At 36.3% G+C, this 21269-nt stretch overlaps 1 protein-coding gene across 3 annotated transcripts in view; it reads left to right on the forward strand.

Annotated features, from left to right (window-relative positions):
- WDR47 (WD repeat domain 47) overlaps positions 1–21269 on the forward strand; it is a 57496-nt gene that overhangs the window by 34274 nt on the left and 1953 nt on the right. For all 3 annotated transcript variants that reach the window (XM_007449331.1, XM_007449332.1, XM_007449333.1), the window contains exons 7-14: positions 2753–2931; positions 6833–7093; positions 9896–9971; positions 11762–11919; positions 15006–15175; positions 16150–16320; positions 17005–17136; positions 19968–20186. In XM_007449331.1, coding sequence (XP_007449393.1) covers positions 2753–2931; positions 6833–7093; positions 9896–9971; positions 11762–11919; positions 15006–15175; positions 16150–16320; positions 17005–17136; positions 19968–20186 — 1366 coding nt within the window. The remainder of the gene's footprint in view (positions 1–2752; positions 2932–6832; positions 7094–9895; positions 9972–11761; positions 11920–15005; positions 15176–16149; positions 16321–17004; positions 17137–19967; positions 20187–21269) is intronic.

The following is a 21269-nucleotide window of genomic DNA, read 5'->3' on the forward strand; positions in this document are numbered from 1 at the left end:
ATCGGAAGATTTAATACTGTTAAGATGTCAGTACTACCCCAGTATTATTTACAGATTCCATGCAATTCCTATAAAAATTCCACCACCTCTTTTGCAATAATGGAAAAGCCAATACTCAAATTCATATGGAATTGCAAGGGACCTTGAATAGCCAAAACAATTTTGGAAAAAAAAGAACAAAGTTGTAGGAGTCACACTTCATAATTTCAAAACTTACTACAAAGCTACAGTAATCCGAACTGTGTGGTACTTGTATAAGGATAGGCATATAGACCAATGGAATAAATTGAGAGACCAGAAATAATTCTGTATATCTATGACCAATTGATTATTAGCAAGGGTGCCAAGTCCATTCAGTGGGGGAAAAAACAGTCTTTTCAACAGATGATGCTAGATCAACTGGATTTCCACATGCAAAAGAATGAAGTTGGACCTCTACCTCACACCATATATAAAAATTAACTAAAAATAGATCAACAACTTAAGTATAGGATGTAAAAGTATAAAACTCTTAGAAGAAAACAAAGGGATAAATCTTCACAACCTTAGATTTTGTAATGTGTTCTTACGTATGATACCAAAGCTTAAGCAGCAAATGTAAAAATTGATAAATTGGACTTCATCAAAATTAAAAACTTTTGGATTTCCCTGGTGGTCCAGTGGATAAGACTCCATGCTTCCAATGCAGGGGGCCTGGGTTCGATCCCTGGTCGAGGAACTAGGTCCCACACATGTGCCACAACTAAGAAGTCTGCCTGCTGCAATTAAAGATCCCACATGCCACAACTAAGACCCAGGGCAGCCAAAATAAATAAATAAATATTTTTTAAAAAAACCTTTTGTGCATCAAAGGACATTATCAAGAAAGTGAAAGGACAGCCTACAGAATGGTAAAAATATTTGCAAATCATTTACCTGGCAAGAGTTTAATATCTAGAATATGTAAAGAACTACTACAACTCAATAACAAAAAAACCCAGTCTAAAAAAGGACTTGAATGGACATTTCTGCAAATTGGCTAAATGTCTATAAATGGCCAGTAAGTACATGAAGAAGATGCTTAACATCACTTGTCATTAGGGAAACGTAAATCAAAAACACAATGAAATATAACTTCACAACTACTAAAACGGCTGAAATCAAAGCAATGGAAAATAACATGTGTTGATGAGGAAATAGAGAAATTTGAGCCCTCACACATTGCTGGTTGGTATGTAAAATGGTGCTGTCACTGTGGTTTCATGGTACCTCAAAAAGCTAAATATAGAATTACTGTATGACCCAGTCATTTCACTTCTAGGTATATACCCAAAGGCATTGAAAGCAAGGACTCAAACAGATATCTGTACATCCATGTTCATAGCAGCATTATTTATAGTGGCCAAAAGGTAGAAATAACCCATGTCCATCCACAGGTTAATGGATAAACAAAAGTGATATATCGATACAATGGGATATTATTCAGCCATAAGAAGGAATGATATGCTACAACTTGGATGAACCTCTAAAACACCGTGTTAAGTGAAATAAGCCAGACACAAAAGGACAAATATTGTATGATTCCATTTATATGAAATATCTAGGATAGGCAAATTTATAGAGACAGAAAGTAGAAGTTAGCAGGGGTTAGGGGGAGAGGGAAATGGGGAGTTATTGCTTAATGGTTATGGAATTTCTGTTTGGGGTGATGAAAATTTTTGGAAATAGATAAATAGTGATGGTTGTACAACACTATGAATCTAATGCCACTGAATTGTACACTGAAAAATGGTTAAAATTACAATATTTGTATTTTACCACAAAAATTTTTTAAATATTGTAAAATACAATATTTGTATTTTACCACAAAAATTTTTTAAAGGACATAATTTTTTAAAGTATTTTACCACAAAAATTTTTTTAAGGACATAATTTTGTCTCAGAGTTATTGCTATAAGTTATGAAATAAAGGGGAACTGTTACTATTTTCTGGAAAAGGGAGACAGTTTTAGCTTTAGTTAGCAGTACAAGACTCTTAGATAAGCTTATTATCAGTGTTGGCCAAGTTTAGAGATGACTGATTTGTTCCAGTTCACGTGACCTGTGTAATGTGACCAGACTCCAGCTTGGCAGGAGTCTTTCTTTGCCAATATTTGAATTCACTGATATCTAAGTCCTTTAAGTTGGCTTCTAGAAGAGTGAGGAAGGAATGTTGAGACTGCTAATTTTAACACCCATTTATTCTACTTTCTTGTGAAAGGCTGTTTGAATTAAAGTATTGTTTTTGAGGGAAATTTTATAAGCTTCCCTCCAGATTAACCTATTAAGCCACGTACATGCTTAAATCAAGTGTGTTGGATAAGATTAATATTGTGCTTATTAAATATTAATGTAGTCCCTCAGTAAGTATTTTTTTTTCTAGTAGTATAGATAGATTTGTGTTTGTCTTTATTTACATTTGTATTCTCTATCTATGTCTCCCTTGTGACAACTGTAACTTGTATTTTTATTTGGTGTTAGGGATCCAGGATGACCATTCATTTTGGTCAGTCTCTTGCTGTGGAATTCAGCAAATTAACTGATCTGATCTACTTGACTGTTAAGACTCACGGATACTATGTTATTTTTCAAAGAGCTAATATATTAAGTATTTTCTGATTGTTATTTATAGCTATCTGTATGTTTTATTCAGCACTTATAGAAGTTACTGTTGAGTGGTGACATATTCAATTGTAGTCTGCTCAAATATATTATTTTTTCTAATATTTTTAAGCTTCGTGATTCAACAGAACAATTTCAAGAATATTATAGGCAAAGATTACGCTATCAACAGCATTTAGAACAGAAGGAGCAACAGCGACAGATATACCAACAGATGCTGCTTGAAGGAGGTGTGAATCAGGAGGATGGTCCTGATCAGCAGCAGAATCTTACTGAACAGTTCCTCAATAGGTCAGTCTTTTTAGTCACTTTTTTAAATATAAGGAATTATTTAAACGCTATTAAGAGCATGCAGCAACTGCTACTTGCCATGTATAGTTTGAAATTTTAAGGCTTTTTAAGTGTTTCAAGTAGTGTGGAGTTACTTAATCTCTTCCAGTCACAGCATTCTGAGGACTCATCTAGTTTTGTCCTTCTTCCCTTTAAATGGCCTTTCACATCTAAGCAAAGGGAGCAGTGAGAGTGGTGGTTTCAGCACAGAGCCTGGACGTAGACTACTTCTGGATCCAGCCCTGTCCCAGGGTAGCTGAGGACCTAGGGGAAGTTACTACCTTCTATTTGCTTGTTTCCTCATCTATTTCACAGGGTTGCCATGAAGATTAAACGCGATAATTCACGTAAAGTGCTTAAAACAGTACGTGGCATAGAGTAAGCACTATATTAAGTGTTACCTGTTATTTTTTTTGTTATTTTGAGAGCTTAAACTCTCAGATTCTATTGAATTCAGTATATTAAAATGATTCTTTCTTATAATTTCTGCCAAGACAGTATGAACTTATATTAATTTTAACTATAGGAGGTAAATATATGGTAACGTTTTTTTTTTTTTAGAAATAAGTAAACCAGAATATGTTTGTTTGTTTATTTATTTATTTATAAAAAATAATTAATTAATTTATTTTTGGCCACGTTGGGTCTTCATTGCAGCGAGCCGGGGTTACTCTTCATTGCGGTGCGTGGGCTTCTCATTGTGGTGGATTCTCTTGTTGCGGAGCATGGGCTCTAGAAGCGTGGGCTTCAGTAGTTGTGGCACATGGGCTCAGTAGTTGTGGCTAGCGGGCTCTAGAGCACAGTCTCAGTAGTTGTGGTGCACGGGCTTAGTTGCTCTGCAGCATGTGGGATCTTCCTGGACCAGGGCTTGAACCCGTGTCCCCTGCATTGGCAGGCAGATTCCTAACCACTGCACCACCAGAGAAGCCTGAATATGTATATTTAAATGAGCAAGGGTTGTTGGAAGATTAAATTAACATACATAAAAAATTACTTAGAATAATTTCTAGCATATAGGAGGTATGCCATAAATGTTGGCTATCATCATGATTATAATATGGCAATGCAGTGGCGACTGTCTTTACTTGGTTTAGTAATATTGGAAGTAATCTGCTTGACACTCTGCGTGTTATGCAAGTCAGTGAGCCTGAAACTGATCCTGTATTCAAACCTTCACACAAGGAACTTGTATAGTGGTAATCTATAGAGTCTAGGTAGGCCTCTGAACATTCAGTTTGAGGGTCGTTTAATTATCACCTCTGATCAAGTCAGTGGCTTATGAGGATTATCCTAATTTGATGAATTGCTACTTCTAGTTCTTGGATGTCATCTTCATATCAGTTAAAGTCATGGTTGTAGTTTGACTTCCTGACAGTTTTATTTTTCAGTGAAAGCAGATACCTAGCATTAAGTCAGAACATGAAGTGGCAAGGTTCTGTGATTCTGGTAGTAGTAAGATGTCCTTTCTCAGAAAAAAAGTTAAGCTATTCAAGATGGTTTATTCTTCCTTTAAAGACAATAATAAATAGAATTCAAATTATTTCTTATAATCTAGGTTCAGTTTAGAGCATATTTATTATTTAACAGCTGTTCTCAATTTCTTTAGAGATTAGAATTTTAAATTGTACTAAAGGTAAGTATGTTATAAAAATCCATAGGATAACCAGGTCTATTATAAATAAATATGAATGTGTGTTTATCCTAAGTTTTCATAAATTAGTTTCATATAAATTCTCTGTTGCTGTCTTTTTTTTTTTTTTTTGGCTGCATTGGGTTTTCGTTGCTGCGCCCGGGCTTTCTCTAGTTGCGGCGAGCGGGGTCTACTCTTCGTTATGGTGCACGGGCTTCTCCTTGCGGTGGCTTCTCTCGTTGTGGAGCGTGGGCTCTAGGCACGTGAGCTTCAGTAGTTGTGGCATGAGGACTCAGTAGTTGTGGCTTGTGGGCTCTAGAGCGCAAGTTCAGTAGTTGTGGTGCATGGGCTTAGTTGCTCCACGGCATGTGGGATCTTCCTGGACTGGGGCTTGAACCTGTGTCCCCTGCATCGGCAGGCAGATTCTTAACCACTGTGCCACCAGGGAAGCCCTCTGTTGTTGTCTTAACCTTTTCTTATCTATTCTGTTTTCTAACTCTTTAAAATAATAGTTCAGGGCTTCCCTGGTGGTGCAGTGGTTGAGAGTCCGCCTGCCGATGCAGGGGACACAGGTTCGTGCCCCGGTCTGGGAAGATCCCACATGTCGCGGAGCAGCTAGGCCCGTGAGCCATGGCCGCTGAGCCTGCACGTCCAGAGCCTGTGCTCCGCAACGGGAGAGGCTGCAACAGTGAGAGGCCCGTGTACCACACACACACACACACACACACACACAAAATAGTTCAATCCTTTTTTTCTGGACCTTATATATTTGAGCCTGTACCAGGACATTAAAGTACCTGACTAATACCAAGGACAAATTGAATAGAGATAGAATCTAGAAATTAAAATATACTTTTTTCCCCTTAATGTTTTAGTCTTTCAAATCATTCTAGCAGCAGAGCACAGTTTCCAGAATTAAATTTTGTTTCTTCCTTCCCAGAGGCATAGAAAGAGGCAGAGAAATAAGAGTCATGTTCTATAATAGAACTTACTGAAAAAAATCAACTAAAGCGTGATAGGATTATTATTAACAGTACTGTATCACTACTTTATACCTCTTGATATTTTGTTTCTGTTACTAATAATTGGCACTTATTATAGGCATATTCTGCCCCTTCCACATCCTCCCCACTTTGAGAGAATCAATATGATATTTGCATTTTAGATTCTTTATACTTAGCATTTCCCACATTTATTTGACTCAGGCTCTTTTTTTATGGGGAGCATTTCACAGGATTAGTGTTTCATAGAAGATTAGAAGTACTGTCTAGTTAAACATTTTAACTGATAAATATTTAGTAATGGCTGCCAATTCCTTTAATAATATTAAACTGCTCTTTTAAAGTCTTTTTTAAGCCCTACACATACACATGCACGCATGCACAAGCACACACACGAACACTAATGTTTAATGTAGGTAAATTAGAAAATACAGTGAGCCACAATACCCCTTGGTAGTTACATCCCTTATGTAGTCCTCTCTCATACTAAATCTAGGCTGTAGAAAGTGATTCTCCAGTTCTGGTCTAAATCTTAAGAGAGCCTGGCAGCTTCCTCTGTGCCCTTTGGAGCCCTGAGTCCAGCATAAGGAGTCAGGCTACCCTGACGTGGGGAGACTTGTGGTGAGGGAAAGACCCCAAGGCCACCTTGTTTTGCTCCCTGTTTTATCTCACTAGTGCCTAGATCAGAGCCTGGCAAATAGTTTTTGTAGAATGAGTAAATGAATGAATGAGTGAATGTGTGGATAATAGGGATGCCACTTGACTTTGTCCCATCATGGCCTGCTCTAGTCATCCATTTCTTAGTTGATATGACATTACTAGACAGATGAAATGAAAATGGCTTGTTCTGTTTTGTTGGTGAGAAATTTGATAGTGGTGATATTTTTATTATTTTGGGAAATTAATTTGCATGTTGAAAATTGAACCAAAGTTATACTGGAGAAGAAACAGATTTTTTTTCTGTTTTTTTATGGTAAAAGGTGCTTAAAAAAAATCAATGATACCCATTTTGCCTATCTCCTTTACAGTGGTAAAGTATAGGAAAATTTGGATCTTCTTTCAGTTTCTTGGTTATGTCTTAAACTGATGATGGTAATTTTTAGTACTAAACTTTGTCATATATTATATGTTATATGTGCATGTATTTACCCTCTCAAATTTTCAGTCTTCTATGTGTTAGGAATATGACTAAGTTTTTATTTTAATATAATTACGTTGTTTTATTTTATAGGTCCATTCAAAAGCTAGGTGAATTAAATATTGGAATGGATAGCCTTGGTAATGAGGTACCAGCACTCAACCAGCAATGTAATGGGAACAAAGGCAATGGATCTAATAATTCTTCCATCACTAGTTTTTCTACACCATCCCAAGACTCTAGTCAGAGATTAACACATGATGCTTCAGATATTCACACAAGCACTCCTAGTAATCCTGGATCAATAAATCACACACCTTTTCTTGAGGAATCACCTTCTTGTGGAAACCAAATGTAAGTGCTTTACTTTGTTAGACCTGGAAATGTTAACTTCATACTAATAAATAGACTTGGAAAGTTGAACTTCTCTTTGGAGCCTTACAAATGAAAGTTTTTACAGTTAATTACCTACCAAATTTTTTTTTCTGATCTGCCTTCATTTATCTATGTTCTCTTCTACTAACTTCTGAGTCTCTTAATAGTCTTTATTCTCCTATTTTTCTTTTTGCTTTCTTACCACCACCAAGGCAATTCTATTTTTTTATAAGCCATCTTACTCAGAGATCATACAGTTTTAGGCTTTATCTTCTCCCCAGTTTTTTCCCTTGCCATTGGTACCTTTCAACAAATAATCTTTTAATACACAGACATCCAGGGCACAAGAAGATGTTTTCTGACATGGTGGAATGATTGCATCAAGACAGTCTTGGCAGCTCTGGTAGTTACAGCAATTGAGACTTCTTGCATATTTATGTTTTCAGTAGTCAGAGAAAAATTTTCATCTTGTTATCAGTAGACAGGTGTTAATTTATGCAATGGGAATAGTTGAGCATTTCCTTCCTCTATTATAACATTGAACACCTTTGGGAGTAGTTCGTTTTAAAATGTATAACTTGCTTTTGGCATTTGGATGTTTACAGGAATTAGCTTTATACATTTCATATCAAAAATGCTAGTTTTATACTTAAGAATATAAGTTTACCTAATATTTGCTTCTTTATTACAGGTCCTATAACACTTGTTTTGTGTACCCCCCAAGCTAGAACTCACATTTTAAAATTGGTTTTTATTTTTATCAAAGTAATATACATACATGGTTTAAAAGGACAAATAGCCCTTCAAGCCTTAAAACAAAACAGAATCCCCTCTCTTACCCATCTTTGTCCATGACTTCTGTTTCCAGTAGGCTGCCATTTTCAACCTAGTTAGCTGTTTCTTTTGCTATGTATCTCCACATTTCTGAATAATCTGCTTCTATTGCTGTTTTTATTATCCCTTGATTCCCTGCCAATTAGATTTAGCTACCATATCTTACCCACAACACATTAATTTTGTCTACACCTTCTTCTAATATACATCAATTTTTGTTTAAATCGGTATTCAGTGTTAACATTACTATGGCCATGTAAATGTTATTTACAACTGAGTCATATAATATGAATATATTTCCTTTCACAAAACTTTTTTGTTTTTCATCGGGGGAGTAATTGCCTCATTTTTGGTGCGCATGTGTATGTGTATGTGTATACATGCTTAGTTTTCTTGGTACTAAACTATCTGCAGATGCTGTGACAGAACTGTAAAATCATAAAACTCCTCATTACAGTAAAAAATATTAGGTACTTTCTCTTTCCATTTTTTTCCCCCCCTGGGAGATAACCCTCCAAGATCACTCCGGGTTCACTTTATATTCATTGCTTCTAAGTCATTTTATTCAGGCCTAGAGAGTCCTGGGACTTTCCTTCACCATTCTCCTGGGAGTTTCCTTTGCCTGTTCCCTGTATTGGATCCCCTGTTTTAGGATCTCATGTAGTTTTCCGAAAAGGGGTACATCAGAGTAGAAGTTTCTGAAATCTTGCATGTCTAAGTATTTCACATTAGTGTAGCTGAGTATAGAATTCTAGAATGGAAATCATTTCTCAGAGTTTCAGAGTCATTGCTACATGCTCACATACATATTGAAAAGTCTGATGCCATTGTGATATGATCCTTTGTATGAGGACTACTGCTTTTTCCACTCTGGGATTTTTGAGGACTTTGTCTTCCCTGATGTTCTAAAACTTCATGATGATACACATCAGAGTAGGTCTATTTTACTTCATTTTGCTGGATACTTCGTGGGCTCTTTTAAGCTGGAAACTTAAGTGCTAGAATATTGAAAACATTTATGTAGCAATTTTCTTATCTCCATTTTCTATTGATTAATTTTTTCTGGTATCATTTTTATTTTCTAAGTTCTTTCTTATTCTCTAATTTTCCTTATATTTTTTAATAGATATTTTTCTTGTTTCCTGGATTCATTATTTCCCCTTATATTTCTTAGGATTTTAATTATATTTTTGTAGCTTTTGTTTCCTTAATTGTCTTCCTTCTTCCAAATTCCTTTCTTGTTTATTTTACTCTTCGTTTTGTTTTGTTTTGTTTTGTTTTTGGCTGTGTTTCAGGGTTTGCAGAATCGTAGTTCCCTGACCAGGGGTGGAACCCGTGCCCCCATGGTGGAAGCATGGAGTCCTAACCACTGCGCCACCAGGGAAGACCCTAGTCTCTGGTTTTTATTTAGGAGGCTTTCTTCAAGCACTTGACTATTGGGAGTGAGGCATTTTTAAAAAAAGCTGATTGGAAGGAAGGTCCACATGTATGGATGCATGTGTTTACCTGTTGGCCTCACCAAAAAGTGATTAAATGGAAACATTGTTTTATTGTGGGACCCTGAACTGTCCAGTTTCTGTTAGTCTTTTCTCATGGTCCAGATAATTTTTCTAAAGAGCAATCCAGGTTCCTGCCTGGGTTAGGATTTAAGCATAGCAACCAGGATTCTGGAACTAAGCAGGGAAAAGGTAGTTGACATCTGACTATAAAATTTGTGGACTTTGACTTAATCTCTTTTCTAGAATGGCTTCTCATTCCTTCCTTACAACTAACTATGCTTTGTGTTATGGAGTCCAGAGCCTCTTAATAAATGGCTCCAGAGAGTAACTATGACTGGAGTCAGTGGGTGTCATTTGCCAAAAAAAAAAAATATTAGAGATTGAAAGGACAAGTTAGTTTCTGTTTTGATATTCAGAGTAAACTGTACTTGAATTTCTATTCACACAGCTCATCAGAACATTCGGTCATTAAGCCACCTCTTGGAGATTCTTCAGGGAATCTGTCAAGATCAAGAGGGGAAGAGGTAATACTTAGGGGAAGGAAGGTTCATTATTTTTATATTTACTTGCAAATTTTGTCAAGGAATTCTCAATTTAAAGAAAGAACAACCTTTAGAAATAGTCATTATTGTTAATGCTGGTAGTTACCTCAGGGTAGTTTAGCTTTCACTGAGTGAAGTGAAGGGGTTGCCTGAGAAATCACATTTTGAGAATATTCATATTAATTGTCCAGTGGTGATCTTGGCGCATGAGTTAGGGCTGTGTCACTACTCTCTGAACCCTGTGGTTAATTAGTTAAGGTATTATTATATCTTTACTCCTTTGGGCTTCTCATCAATGCATTTGTTTTTTGCTTTGGAACCCGATATCCTTCCCTAACCAGTATACACCTTTTCTCTATCTTATTTTCTCTAGTTCAAATTTTAACCCCATAAACAATAATTATTTCAGATGCTTATGGGGCCAAACAGGTAACATAAATGAATAAAGTTGACTATTTTTGTGATAAGTACATAGGAATATTTGTCCCTTGCACAAAGAAATATGCTGGCCTAGTGTTTCTAGTTCTTTTGATTTTCAAGAAAAGCTAGAAAGTTAGATTTTTATGTGAAATCTATTTTTTCAATGGCAACAAATTTAAAAAAAATTTAAATACACTGGAGAAGAGCAGGTAAAGTTAATTTTGGCTCTGCCACTTCTGCTGTAAAGCAACCCTTAGTAATTATTATTAATGTGTTATCGGCCATTTAATCAATTAGTCATTCCCCTCCATTTTCCTCTTATCTACCCATGCTATTCATTTGGTAAATAGTCACCTTTCTTGTATATGGATTAATGGAAAATGTAATATTTCTAGTCAAATAAATTGATATGAATAATACAAGAATTCAATTCAGTTACGTAAGACAGAGTGTACTGTATTAGGTTTAACTCCTACTCCCTCAGGAGGATGTATTGCTGAATACATAAAAGTTTGGGTAGGGAGATGTATAGTCTCTTCATTGATATAATTCACTGTGGATTCTAGAGCTCTCAGCATACAACCAGAGCTGAAGTGATTTGCCTTTGGAACGTATGAATGTCAAGTACATACGCAAAGAGAATTTGGTTGGGTCACACCTAGCCTGGAGGGCTCTGTTCCAGGTCCAGGGTCCAGTCCTGGTCAGAGTAGCCGGGTGGTTTCAAATGATACCAATAATAGCAGTCACCAAAGCTTTTATACAGAGCTGTTTCAACTTGCCTTCCTCAGAAGAGGGCTGTGGACAGACAGGTTGACAGTTTAAAATAGAAATGAGGCTGAAATTAAATGTTCTGATTAAAATCATTTTTACAGTTTTAAAAGGGTATTTTACAATTTGAGTTTGAAATATTAAAGTATTCATTGCTGGAGATAATGGCATACTTTTTTTTTAACCCTAAAATGATTAAATAATAGTGTTTTATATTTCCTACTTTTAGAAACATGAACAGTTTTCTGTTTTTGTAAGAACTATACATGTGGGCTATTTTTTTCCTTGACAGTTAAAGAGAACTTAATATGGGAATGCATACTCTTATATTTTGTCATAGTAAACGAAGAAAAACTTGAATGTCTGTGATCTATGTGAGCTTAGTTTAGCAATGAGTAGCAAAAATAGAAAAATTGGGCTTAATTTGGATTTGCCATTCAAAAGAATGTATGATTGTAGATTATGAACATTAAAGTGATGAAGTGGTGAATAATACAGTTCAGGTGAATTTAAAATGAGATAAAGACAAATTCTTTCAAATTCATTTTTTTATAGAATGACTTTCATATTCATTCTTTCCATAGGATGACAAAACAAAAAAGCAGTTTGTTTGTATTAATACCCTAGAAGACACACAAGCTGTTAGAGCAGTGGCTTTTCATCCAGGTGGTGGTCTATATGCTGTTGGTTCAAATTCAAAAACTCTGAGAGTATGTGCCTATCCAGAAGTAATTGATCCAAGGTAAGGATAGATGATTTATTGTGCCATTCTTACTTTAGTTTTTAATTTAGCTATATGGTCCCTTTTTTAAGAATTGCCATTCAGTAGTGTTTAATTTTTATTTCTTTTCCTTTTATTAAGCTTTTACATTTTTGTTTTCAATACTTAGGAAATATACATAAGAATCATCGATTAACTTTATAAGTTGTTTTTCATAAAATGTTTTTGATTAAGCCATTGTTCACTCAATAGTCCAGTTTTCTTTATTTACATGGTTTTTGTTAATTTTTTAAAAAATCTGCAAGATCCTTCTAGCTTAATTACATAAAGATAAAGTATTGCTGGTTATAGACTTGGAGAAAATTTTAAATGTCTTATACTAATAACTTCAAAGAAGTATTAGGTTGAACTATATGAAATTGCTGATATTTGACCATTTTGACCTAGAAAGATTCAATTTTCATTTGGTCAGCCTAATTTTGATTTTAGTCTCTTGTTTTAACAGATTATGGGATTTGAAAATAAGAGATATATCTTTAAAGGCATATGTCGCAAAAAACCAGGCACATGACCTTGTGTATTAGGTGTACAACTAATTCTTTAAAGTTACTGAGAAAGCATATACCTTAGATATAATCTCACAGAAAACCAAATTTGAACTCTTTTTGTCAATTTATTTGTCAAGGCTTTTACTATCAAAATAAATAGGCATTATAAAGATCAAGAACTATTTGGTAGCTTTTGTGGTTAGAGAAATGGCCACAAATGGAATAGTTTTCATACCAGTAGACAAAAACACTCAAATAAAACAAGCTACACATCTTTAAAAATAAAAAGCAGTACATGTCATAATATGTTTTGGAAACTTTTTACAACCCTTAGGCATTTTTATCATAACCCCAGTTTGGAGAACAGAGGGGCGAGATTATTTATTTATTTGCATTTTTTGGTATATCTCTGTATCTGAAACTAGAAATTTAGGCTTTTGGACTGCAGTAGCATTTAAAGGTTGGGAAGGGGAATAGGGATCATGTTAGATGATAGTAATATAATTTATTGATGCTCATTGTGTTAGTTAAGTAGGATTATATGAGAGAGAATAGGCAGAATTCCAGATCAGGGTGTGGAAAAGAAAAACAATTATGTAGGCAGAGCTGAAGACTTTGTGTATTTAAGGTTAATCTGATCTTAAATTGACTTTCCTCTTTTGTATTTCTCATGCTGGCACAGATGTTTCATAGACTCCCTTGAAGAAACTGATTTTTATGAAAATAAATTCATTTATTTAACAAATATATTTTGAGCTAGGCTTTGGGGATAGTTGTGAGTAAAACAAACATGTTCATTGACCTATGGAACTTCTGTCTTAGTGGAGAAGATGGATATTATGGAGATAAGCACACTAATGTAGTTATACATTGTGGTAGGTGCTATGAAGAGAAAGTACAAGGTGCTGTAACATAGTAAAATGGGAGATGAGGGAACTGGGGAGTCAGAGTAGGACCTCTTTGAAGAAGAGGTGTTAAAGCTGAGATCTGAGGGTGAGTAGAGCCTAGCCATGTGAAGAGAAGGGAGAAGATAGTAATTAGAGGGAACATGAAGTGAGAAAGAGCTTGGCTTTTTAAGGAACCAAAATAAGTTCAGATCAGCTGGTTTGTGAGCTGTAGTGTGATGAGGCTACAGAGATAGATGTGAACTAAATCATGCAGTTTTGTATCCATTTTGGATTTTATGGTGAGTGCAGTGGGAAGCTGCTGAAAGTTTTCAGCAGAACAGGATTGTAATGTAAACTCTGGGTCAGATGGCAATAAGATTAGATGCTAGGAGAAAGGTAGGAGGCTGTTGTCAATGGCCGGTGTGATGGCAGTGGGAAATGGAGGTAAAATCCATTTAAAGAAAGAATTGGTTGGCCCTGGCAATGACTGGATGTGCAGCTGAAAAGAGAATCTTGATCTGATTTATTTTGTCTATCACTATTAAGCACCTTGTAAGTGTTAAAGATTTATCAATATTATTGTTTTTTAAAAATTTCTTAATTATGAAAATTTTAAGCATACACAGAAGTAGAGATTAGTACACTGAAATGCATTTGTCAAGATTTTTGTCACATTTCTTCATCCTTTTTGTTTACTAAAGTATTTTAAGGTATTTTAATCCTAGATATGTCATTTCACCCTTTAGGATGAATCTCCAAAAACATGTACATTTTCTTACGTAGACTTGATGTTATCATTATACCTATAGTATCTTAATATAGTCTATGTTTTAAAGTACAGATAAGATGCTACTACTCCAGTAAGCCAATGTTAGACTCCCATTAAAGGCCAAGCTATTGAGGAGCATGGCATTTAGGACCTTCCCCAGCTGTGCTTGCTGCTCCTCACCCATCATGTCTGTCCCACTCAGTCTCTGGAATGCCCCAGGCTTCTCCCCGCCAGCCCCACAGACTTTTTCCCATGCTGCATACTGGGCTGGTCTCCCCACTATATTTTATCTTCACTAAAGCAGTTTTCCTGCCTTCATCTTTTTCTGTAATAATTCTCCCTGTCCTTTAAGGCCTAGTACCTTGTATTGGACTATAATATTTATACTTGCTTTACTGTATGTGAGTAGTCATGAAACATCTACCCCTGCCAGATACTAAACTCAGGACAGAGCTCTTGCCACTTTTATTTTTTCTCTGTCCTTTTCTCTATCCTTTGCTTTCCCCTAGCCCCAGGCAGTTGCTCATATTATATGTTTAATAAATGTTTATTGAACTTTTTGAATTAGAAGCATCATCAGCTCTTTTTAAAATTCTTTTGGGAATTTAAAAATATATGAAAATATGTGAAATGAAGACTTAAAAAATATCCTCTTCCCTATGCGGTCTGAAATAAGACTTAAGATTAGTATAATAATGGTTAATAATTTTACTTTTGGATTTTAAATATGCTTTAAATTTATTTCGTCTGAGAGTTTGAAAATTGTTGTTAACATATTGTCTGATACTTTCTTTTGCTCCCTCCCTCAAGAACAACCATAATGCAGAACTTCACATTCACTTCACATTCATTAAACTTAGTAAGCAAGAAATTGAAATATCTTTTTGCGATTTTTCTTTCTAGTGCACATGACATCCCTAAGCAGCCAGTGGTGCGTTTTAAAAGGAATAAACATCACAAAGGATCCATTTACTGTGTGGCCTGGAGTCCTTGTGGACAGTTATTAGCGACAGGATCAAATGACAAATATGTCAAGGTGCTGCCCTTCAATGCAGAGACTTGTAATGCAACAGGTAGGGGCCGAGTATGTAAGCAGTAGCTTGCCAGTGTGTTCTTTATGTTTCCCCATGTGTGTCTCTGATATAGCCCTGTACTGTTTTTAGTAAAATCTAAGAATATACCATTAAGAATTCTTTTACATTCTAATTGCTTGTGTTCATGAGGCATTATTCTTTTCTTTTTTGCGGTACGCGGGCCTCTCACCACTGTGGCCTCTCCCGTTGTGGAGCACAGGCTCCAGACGCACTGGCTTAGCGGCCATGGCCCACGGTCCCAGCCGCTCCACAGCATGTGGGATCCTCCCGCACCGGGGAACGAACCCGTGTCCCCTGCATTGGCAGGCGGACTCTCAACCACTGCGCCACCAGGGAAGCCCAGCATTATTCTTTTTTTTTTTTATTTTTTATTAATTTATTATTTTTTTTGCTGTGTCGGGTCTTCGTTTCTGTGCGAGGGCTTTCTCTAGTTGTGGCAAGCGGGGGCCACTCGTCATCGCTGTGCGCGGGCCTCTCACTATCGCGGCCTCTCTTGTCGCGGAGTACAGGCTCCAGATGCGCAGGCTCAGTAGTTGTGGCTCACGCATTATTCTTTTTTAATCAGTTCTTACAAGGTGGCCACGTGGTGTCTATAATCCTCAGAAAATTATTGTCATCAGAAAAATAACTTTTATATAACTTCCAGAATTGTATTAGTGAATATTTTCCAGAGAGTATCTGTTTTTTCTTTATTTTCTTTGGCATAAAAGCCAAGAAGGTAACTCTGCATATAGCTCTGTTTTAGTGATGATGATAACCTAGTCGGTATTTTGATTTCTTGACTTTTTTTACTCAGTAAAGTGAAATTATTATATCAATTCCAAAATGAAAATACAAACCATACCATTCTACCGTTCTACTACTCTTGGTCAGTTTGGAGGCATTTTAGCAATCTCAAATTATCACAGTAAGTTGAGCAGCGTCTTTTTTTAAAATTCTTATTGCTGTTTCAGGACCGGATCTGGAATTTAGTATGCATGATGGGACAATTAGAGACTTGGCATTTATGGAAGGTCCAGAAAGTGGTGGAGCTATTTTGATAAGTGCTGGAGCAGGGGATTGTAACATTTATACAACCGATTGTCAAAGAGGACAGGGCCTCCATGCTCTGAGTGGGCACACCGGTATGTGATATCAGTCTCAGATGCTACTCTTCTTTTTGTTCATCCCATGCTTTTCCCCCCTACGCATTTTCATTAATGGGGGTATATTGCATCAAAAGGGATTTCTTCAGGACAGGAAATTTTTATTTCAAAAATCTAAATTGTGAACTTTGGATAACAACACAGTAATGATAGCTAACATTTTCCTTTACTTATACACGTAATTCCTTAATTTAATCCTCACAACAACCTTATAAGGCCAGAAGTTCTATCTCCATCTTATACATGGAAAAGGCAAAACTTGAAAAGGCAAAATGACTTGCTTATTATCTTACTGCCAAACATGGCAGAACAGGTCTGTCCCTTCCAAAGCTGGTGATCTAATCCCACAATCCTGTGCTTCCTCTTCGGAAAATTTGCGCTAATTTCAAATGATAATATTTTTTTCAGTACTAATTATGATGTCCTGAAATATTTGACTCACCAAAAAAGGTTAAGTTTATACAGCATGGTTTTGATGTGCCTTTTACTGAATTTAATTTTTTGAAAATTGCCAATATATTTGATATATATGGAAAATCCCTGCCACACAGTATATTTGATTAACTAGATTAGACGTGCTCAACAGTAAGGAGTACTTAGCTTTGAATGTGTTTTAGAAAAATACTGTTTCACAGTAATAACTGATTATATGATCTTTTATAGGGCATATTTTAGCGCTTTACACTTGGAGTGGCTGGATGATTGCGTCTGGTTCCCAAGATAAGACTGTTAGGTTCTGGGATCTCCGTGTACCAAGCTGTGTTCGTGTTGTTGGCACAACATTCCATGGAACTGGTAGGGTTTTTTTGAATTTAAATAAATTTATATGAGAAAGAAACTTTATAGATTGCACTTACTTCTTCTCCCCTGCAAAACATGCTAAAAAAAATAGGAACAATAGAAACTAACTACTTGGCATTTTATTGATTACCTTAAATTCTTACAAAATGCTTTCATCTGTTAGTTTATTTGTAAAAATAATATTCAGCTAAGGAAACCAAGGCCCGAGGAGATTAAGTATCATGCCCTAATTATTCTGTTAGCAGGGTCATTTTAGAACTCAGACCTTTAAAAAAAAACATTTTTTAATTGCATACACATGACAAAAATTGAGCAAAAGGGTGTAAAACATTTTCTTCCCACTCCTGTTTCTTGGTGTCTTTCCCTAAGGGACCAGTTTCTTGTTTATTCTTCTAGGAATATTCTGTAAGTATATAAGCAAAAAGTTTGTATATCATAATCTCCCTTCTCCTTTAAGCACACATATACACAGACACAAATGGTAGCATATGACATGTGCCTCGCTTTTTAAGTTTAACATGGATTGCTCCGTGTAAACTGAGGCTACTGCTCTGTGTTATATCACCTTTTAAAATACTGGTATCTAAAAGTGACAGTATTGTGCTATTGTCTTTATTTTAGAGTCCCTTTTCGGTCTTTGGAGTTTTTATTTTATTTTATTTTATTTGAGGTACGCGGGCCTCTCACTGTTGTGGCCTCTCCTGTTGCGGAGCACAGCTCCGGATGCGCAGGCTCAGCGGCCATGGCTCACAGGCCCAGCCGCTCTGCGGCATGTGGAATCTTCCCGGACCGGGGCACGAACCCATGTCCCCTGCATCGGCAGGCGGACTCTCAACCACTGCGCCACCAGGGAAGCCCTGCCTTTGTAGTTTTTAATAGCAGTTCTGTGGTACTATTCCAAGTGAAAAGACCTGTCTTATATTCTTAATTTTTTTGTTTTCTCTGTAATGCTTTATCTATTCTCTCAACTTTCATGGATCTTCTTCTATACTTTGAATCAAACCAGATACGTTCTTCCACTTGTCTGCTCATGGTCAGGTCCTCTCATGTTTGGTCTTAGCTTTACTAGCACATTGCCAGAAAGGTCTTCTTTGCCTTAATTGGGACCTTACCATTATTTTCTGTCTTCGAACTTGTTTATCTCCTTTATACCTCTCATCACTATTTAAAGTTATATATTTGTGTGTTTATTGCTGGTCTCCTTCAGTAGATCTTAAGTTTCACAAAGGAAGCAGTCATATCTGTTTTATTTCTCAGAGTAGATTTAACATCTCCCATAGTGCCTGGCTCAAGGGAGTAGTGATCTAATAACTTTGTTGAATAAATGAACCTAGAGTTCTGTTGACACCATAAACTTTGCACTTGTAAAGCTAAACTCATTATATTTCCCCTGGAAATCCGCTCTTATTCCCATTTTCTCTGTGTTTGATAATGGTTCTCTTATTTCCTTGTGCACATAGATTTGAAATCTGGGGCTCATTTTTCACTTCTTTTTTTGCCCCCATCCAGGCAGTTAATTGACAAGACTGTTGGTTCTTTATTCAGTTTTTTCCTGAAATCTGTCTACATGTCATCATTCAGGCCCTTATTCTCTCATTATTCTACTATTCTATCTTGTCTGCCAATGGTTTCCCTTCTGTAGTCTGTCCATTTTAATTTGATACACATTTTCACATAGATTAATCTTCCCAGAGCACTCCTTGGATCATGTAAATCTCTTGCTTAGAAACCTGCAGTGATGTTGGGCTGTGTACAGGAACAAGTTCACAGTCTGCAGTTTGGCTTTCAAGATGCTTGACGGTCTGGTCCTAACCTGCTCTTACGTCTCAGCTACAAGCTACCTTTTATGTTAACTTGTGAAAGCAAGAAACTGCAGTCAAACTAAGCTACCTATCCTTAAACGTTTTTATTCCTTTCCTTTAAACATTTTCTCATGCAATTCCTCCTGATAGCCTCTTCTTTTCTCTATCAAAAATTCAAGCAAAGATTATTTCTAATTACATATATGTGTAATACATGTAAACACATTCTCTCTTATTTATACTGTTTACTATTCTTCAAGATCTAACTTATATCCCTTTTTTCTGTTAAGTCTTTGCAGGCCACTCTGGTCTAGAGTAGCGCTCTCAACCTTATTTTCATTATTGCTTTCCTTAAGGAGAAAAACAAAATTAAATTTTTTCCTAACAAAAGAAATTAAATACTAAGGAATGAGATTTTGGTTTGGTAGGGCTGAACTTCGAAGGATTACAAACCATTGTTAATATTTAGGATTTTTTTGTCCTCTGAGAACCAGTTTGCACCCCCATGGAGGCATTATTCCGTGGCCTAGAGTCAAGGGTCCAACCTGTAGACTCAGAGCTTATTTTTTGTTCAGTTCCTGTTGGCGGTTAATCATGTGTTGCTTACAGATATTTCCCACACTGTGTCCTAAAACATATTTTGTTATTTAATCTTTTGTTCCCCCAACTAGACTCTGAGCTGGGTATGGGAGAATTTCTGGACACTTACCCAGTAGTGAAAACACTGCATTAGGAAAAGTGGCTCATCTATTGCACTATAGGTAATGCTGCTCCAGGGGGTTTTCCCAAAGGACAAAAAAAAAAAAAGGAGCTTTCTCATTTCTCACAGAATCTTGCTTCATATATCCTCTATAAAAAGGATGCAAGTATTTATTGGTTGACAGTTTGGATTTTTCCATAACTGAACAGTATTGATAAGCTACATTAAATCTTTAGTGTATGGTTCAGTGAACATAAGTAGCTGTTGTAGTTTAGCTATATTGATTTTTGCATATCGAACCTTCCATTCCTCCTGCTATACAGGCAGTGCAGTGGCATCTGTAGCTGTAGATCCCAGTGGCCGTCTCTTAGCCACAGGACAAGAAGATTCCAGCTGCATGTTATATGACATAAGAGGAGGAAGAATGGTACAAAGTTACCACCCTCACTCCAGTGATGTTCGCTCTGTTCGATTCTCTCCTGGAGCTCACTACTTGCTAACAGGATCCTATGATATGAAAATAAAGGTGACAGACCTACAAGGTGATGGAAATTGACCTCTTTCCTTTTTTTTAGTCTTTCCTATTCTATTTGGAATCTTTCTTTTATGTTAATCTAGTGTGATTGACTATACAACATTTTCAACTTTTAGTTTTATAGCTTCTGCTGAGCAAATTACTTGGTAAATGTATTGAGAAGAATTGTAACAAATTATTAAATTGAGCGAATAGTCTTATTGTTAAATAGTTTTTAAAATATTTAAAAGAATCAACATTTTTTATACTGAGTCATTTTGAGTTCAGTGATGGTAGATGTTAAAATATACATTTATGTCTCAATACTCCTGCTGCTACTTTAAAATAACATAGTGTATAATCTGTATAATTATATCTTCAGTATCTAGTTTTGTTTTTAAACATACATTAAGCAAATATTTACTGTGTACCAACTAGGGACAGACAGACAGATGAATAAGACGGGTAACTTTCTTCCTGATAGAGCTTACATTTTAGAGGTCAGTAAAAACTAAACCAGTAAACAGTGTAATTTTAGGTATTGGCAAGTGCTGTTAAATGATTAGCAAGGCAGGAGAGAGTGACAGGGTGGCTAGGGGAAGACTGTGCTGGACAGGCTAGAATAGGTCTCACCAGGGAGGTGCCATTTGCACAGAGACCTAGTGAGAAGAACAAGCTGTGCCAGGACCCTAGGAACAGACCATAGCACGGTCAAGGTGCTGAGGCAGGAATGGATTTGGCTTGCTCATGACACTGCAAGAAACCAGTATGGCTGTAACTTAGTGAACCGAGGGAGAGAGAGGCAGGAGAATAAATCAGAGGCAGGGTTTTGTAGGCATTTTAAAAAGCATAATAGGAATCCTTCAGAAGATTTAAAATAGGGAGTGATATGGTCTATAAATTTTAAAAGTAATTTTGAATTATAGGGAGAGTGTGTAAGTATAAATATCTGGGAGGAGGCAATTGGACCAATTCAGGTGGAAGATGATGGTGGCTTGGACTAGGGTTGTAAAGGTGGAGGTAGTAAGAAGTGACTGAATTACGGATGTATTTTAGTTTGTTTCTGTTAAGTTTGGGGAGTGAGGGAAAAAGGAATCAGTGCTGATTCCTA

Source organism: Lipotes vexillifer, unplaced genomic scaffold, assembly GCF_000442215.2.
Source record: "Lipotes vexillifer unplaced genomic scaffold, Lipotes_vexillifer_v1.1 scaffold393, whole genome shotgun sequence".
NCBI classification, from domain to species: Eukaryota; Metazoa; Chordata; class Mammalia; order Artiodactyla; family Lipotidae; genus Lipotes; species Lipotes vexillifer.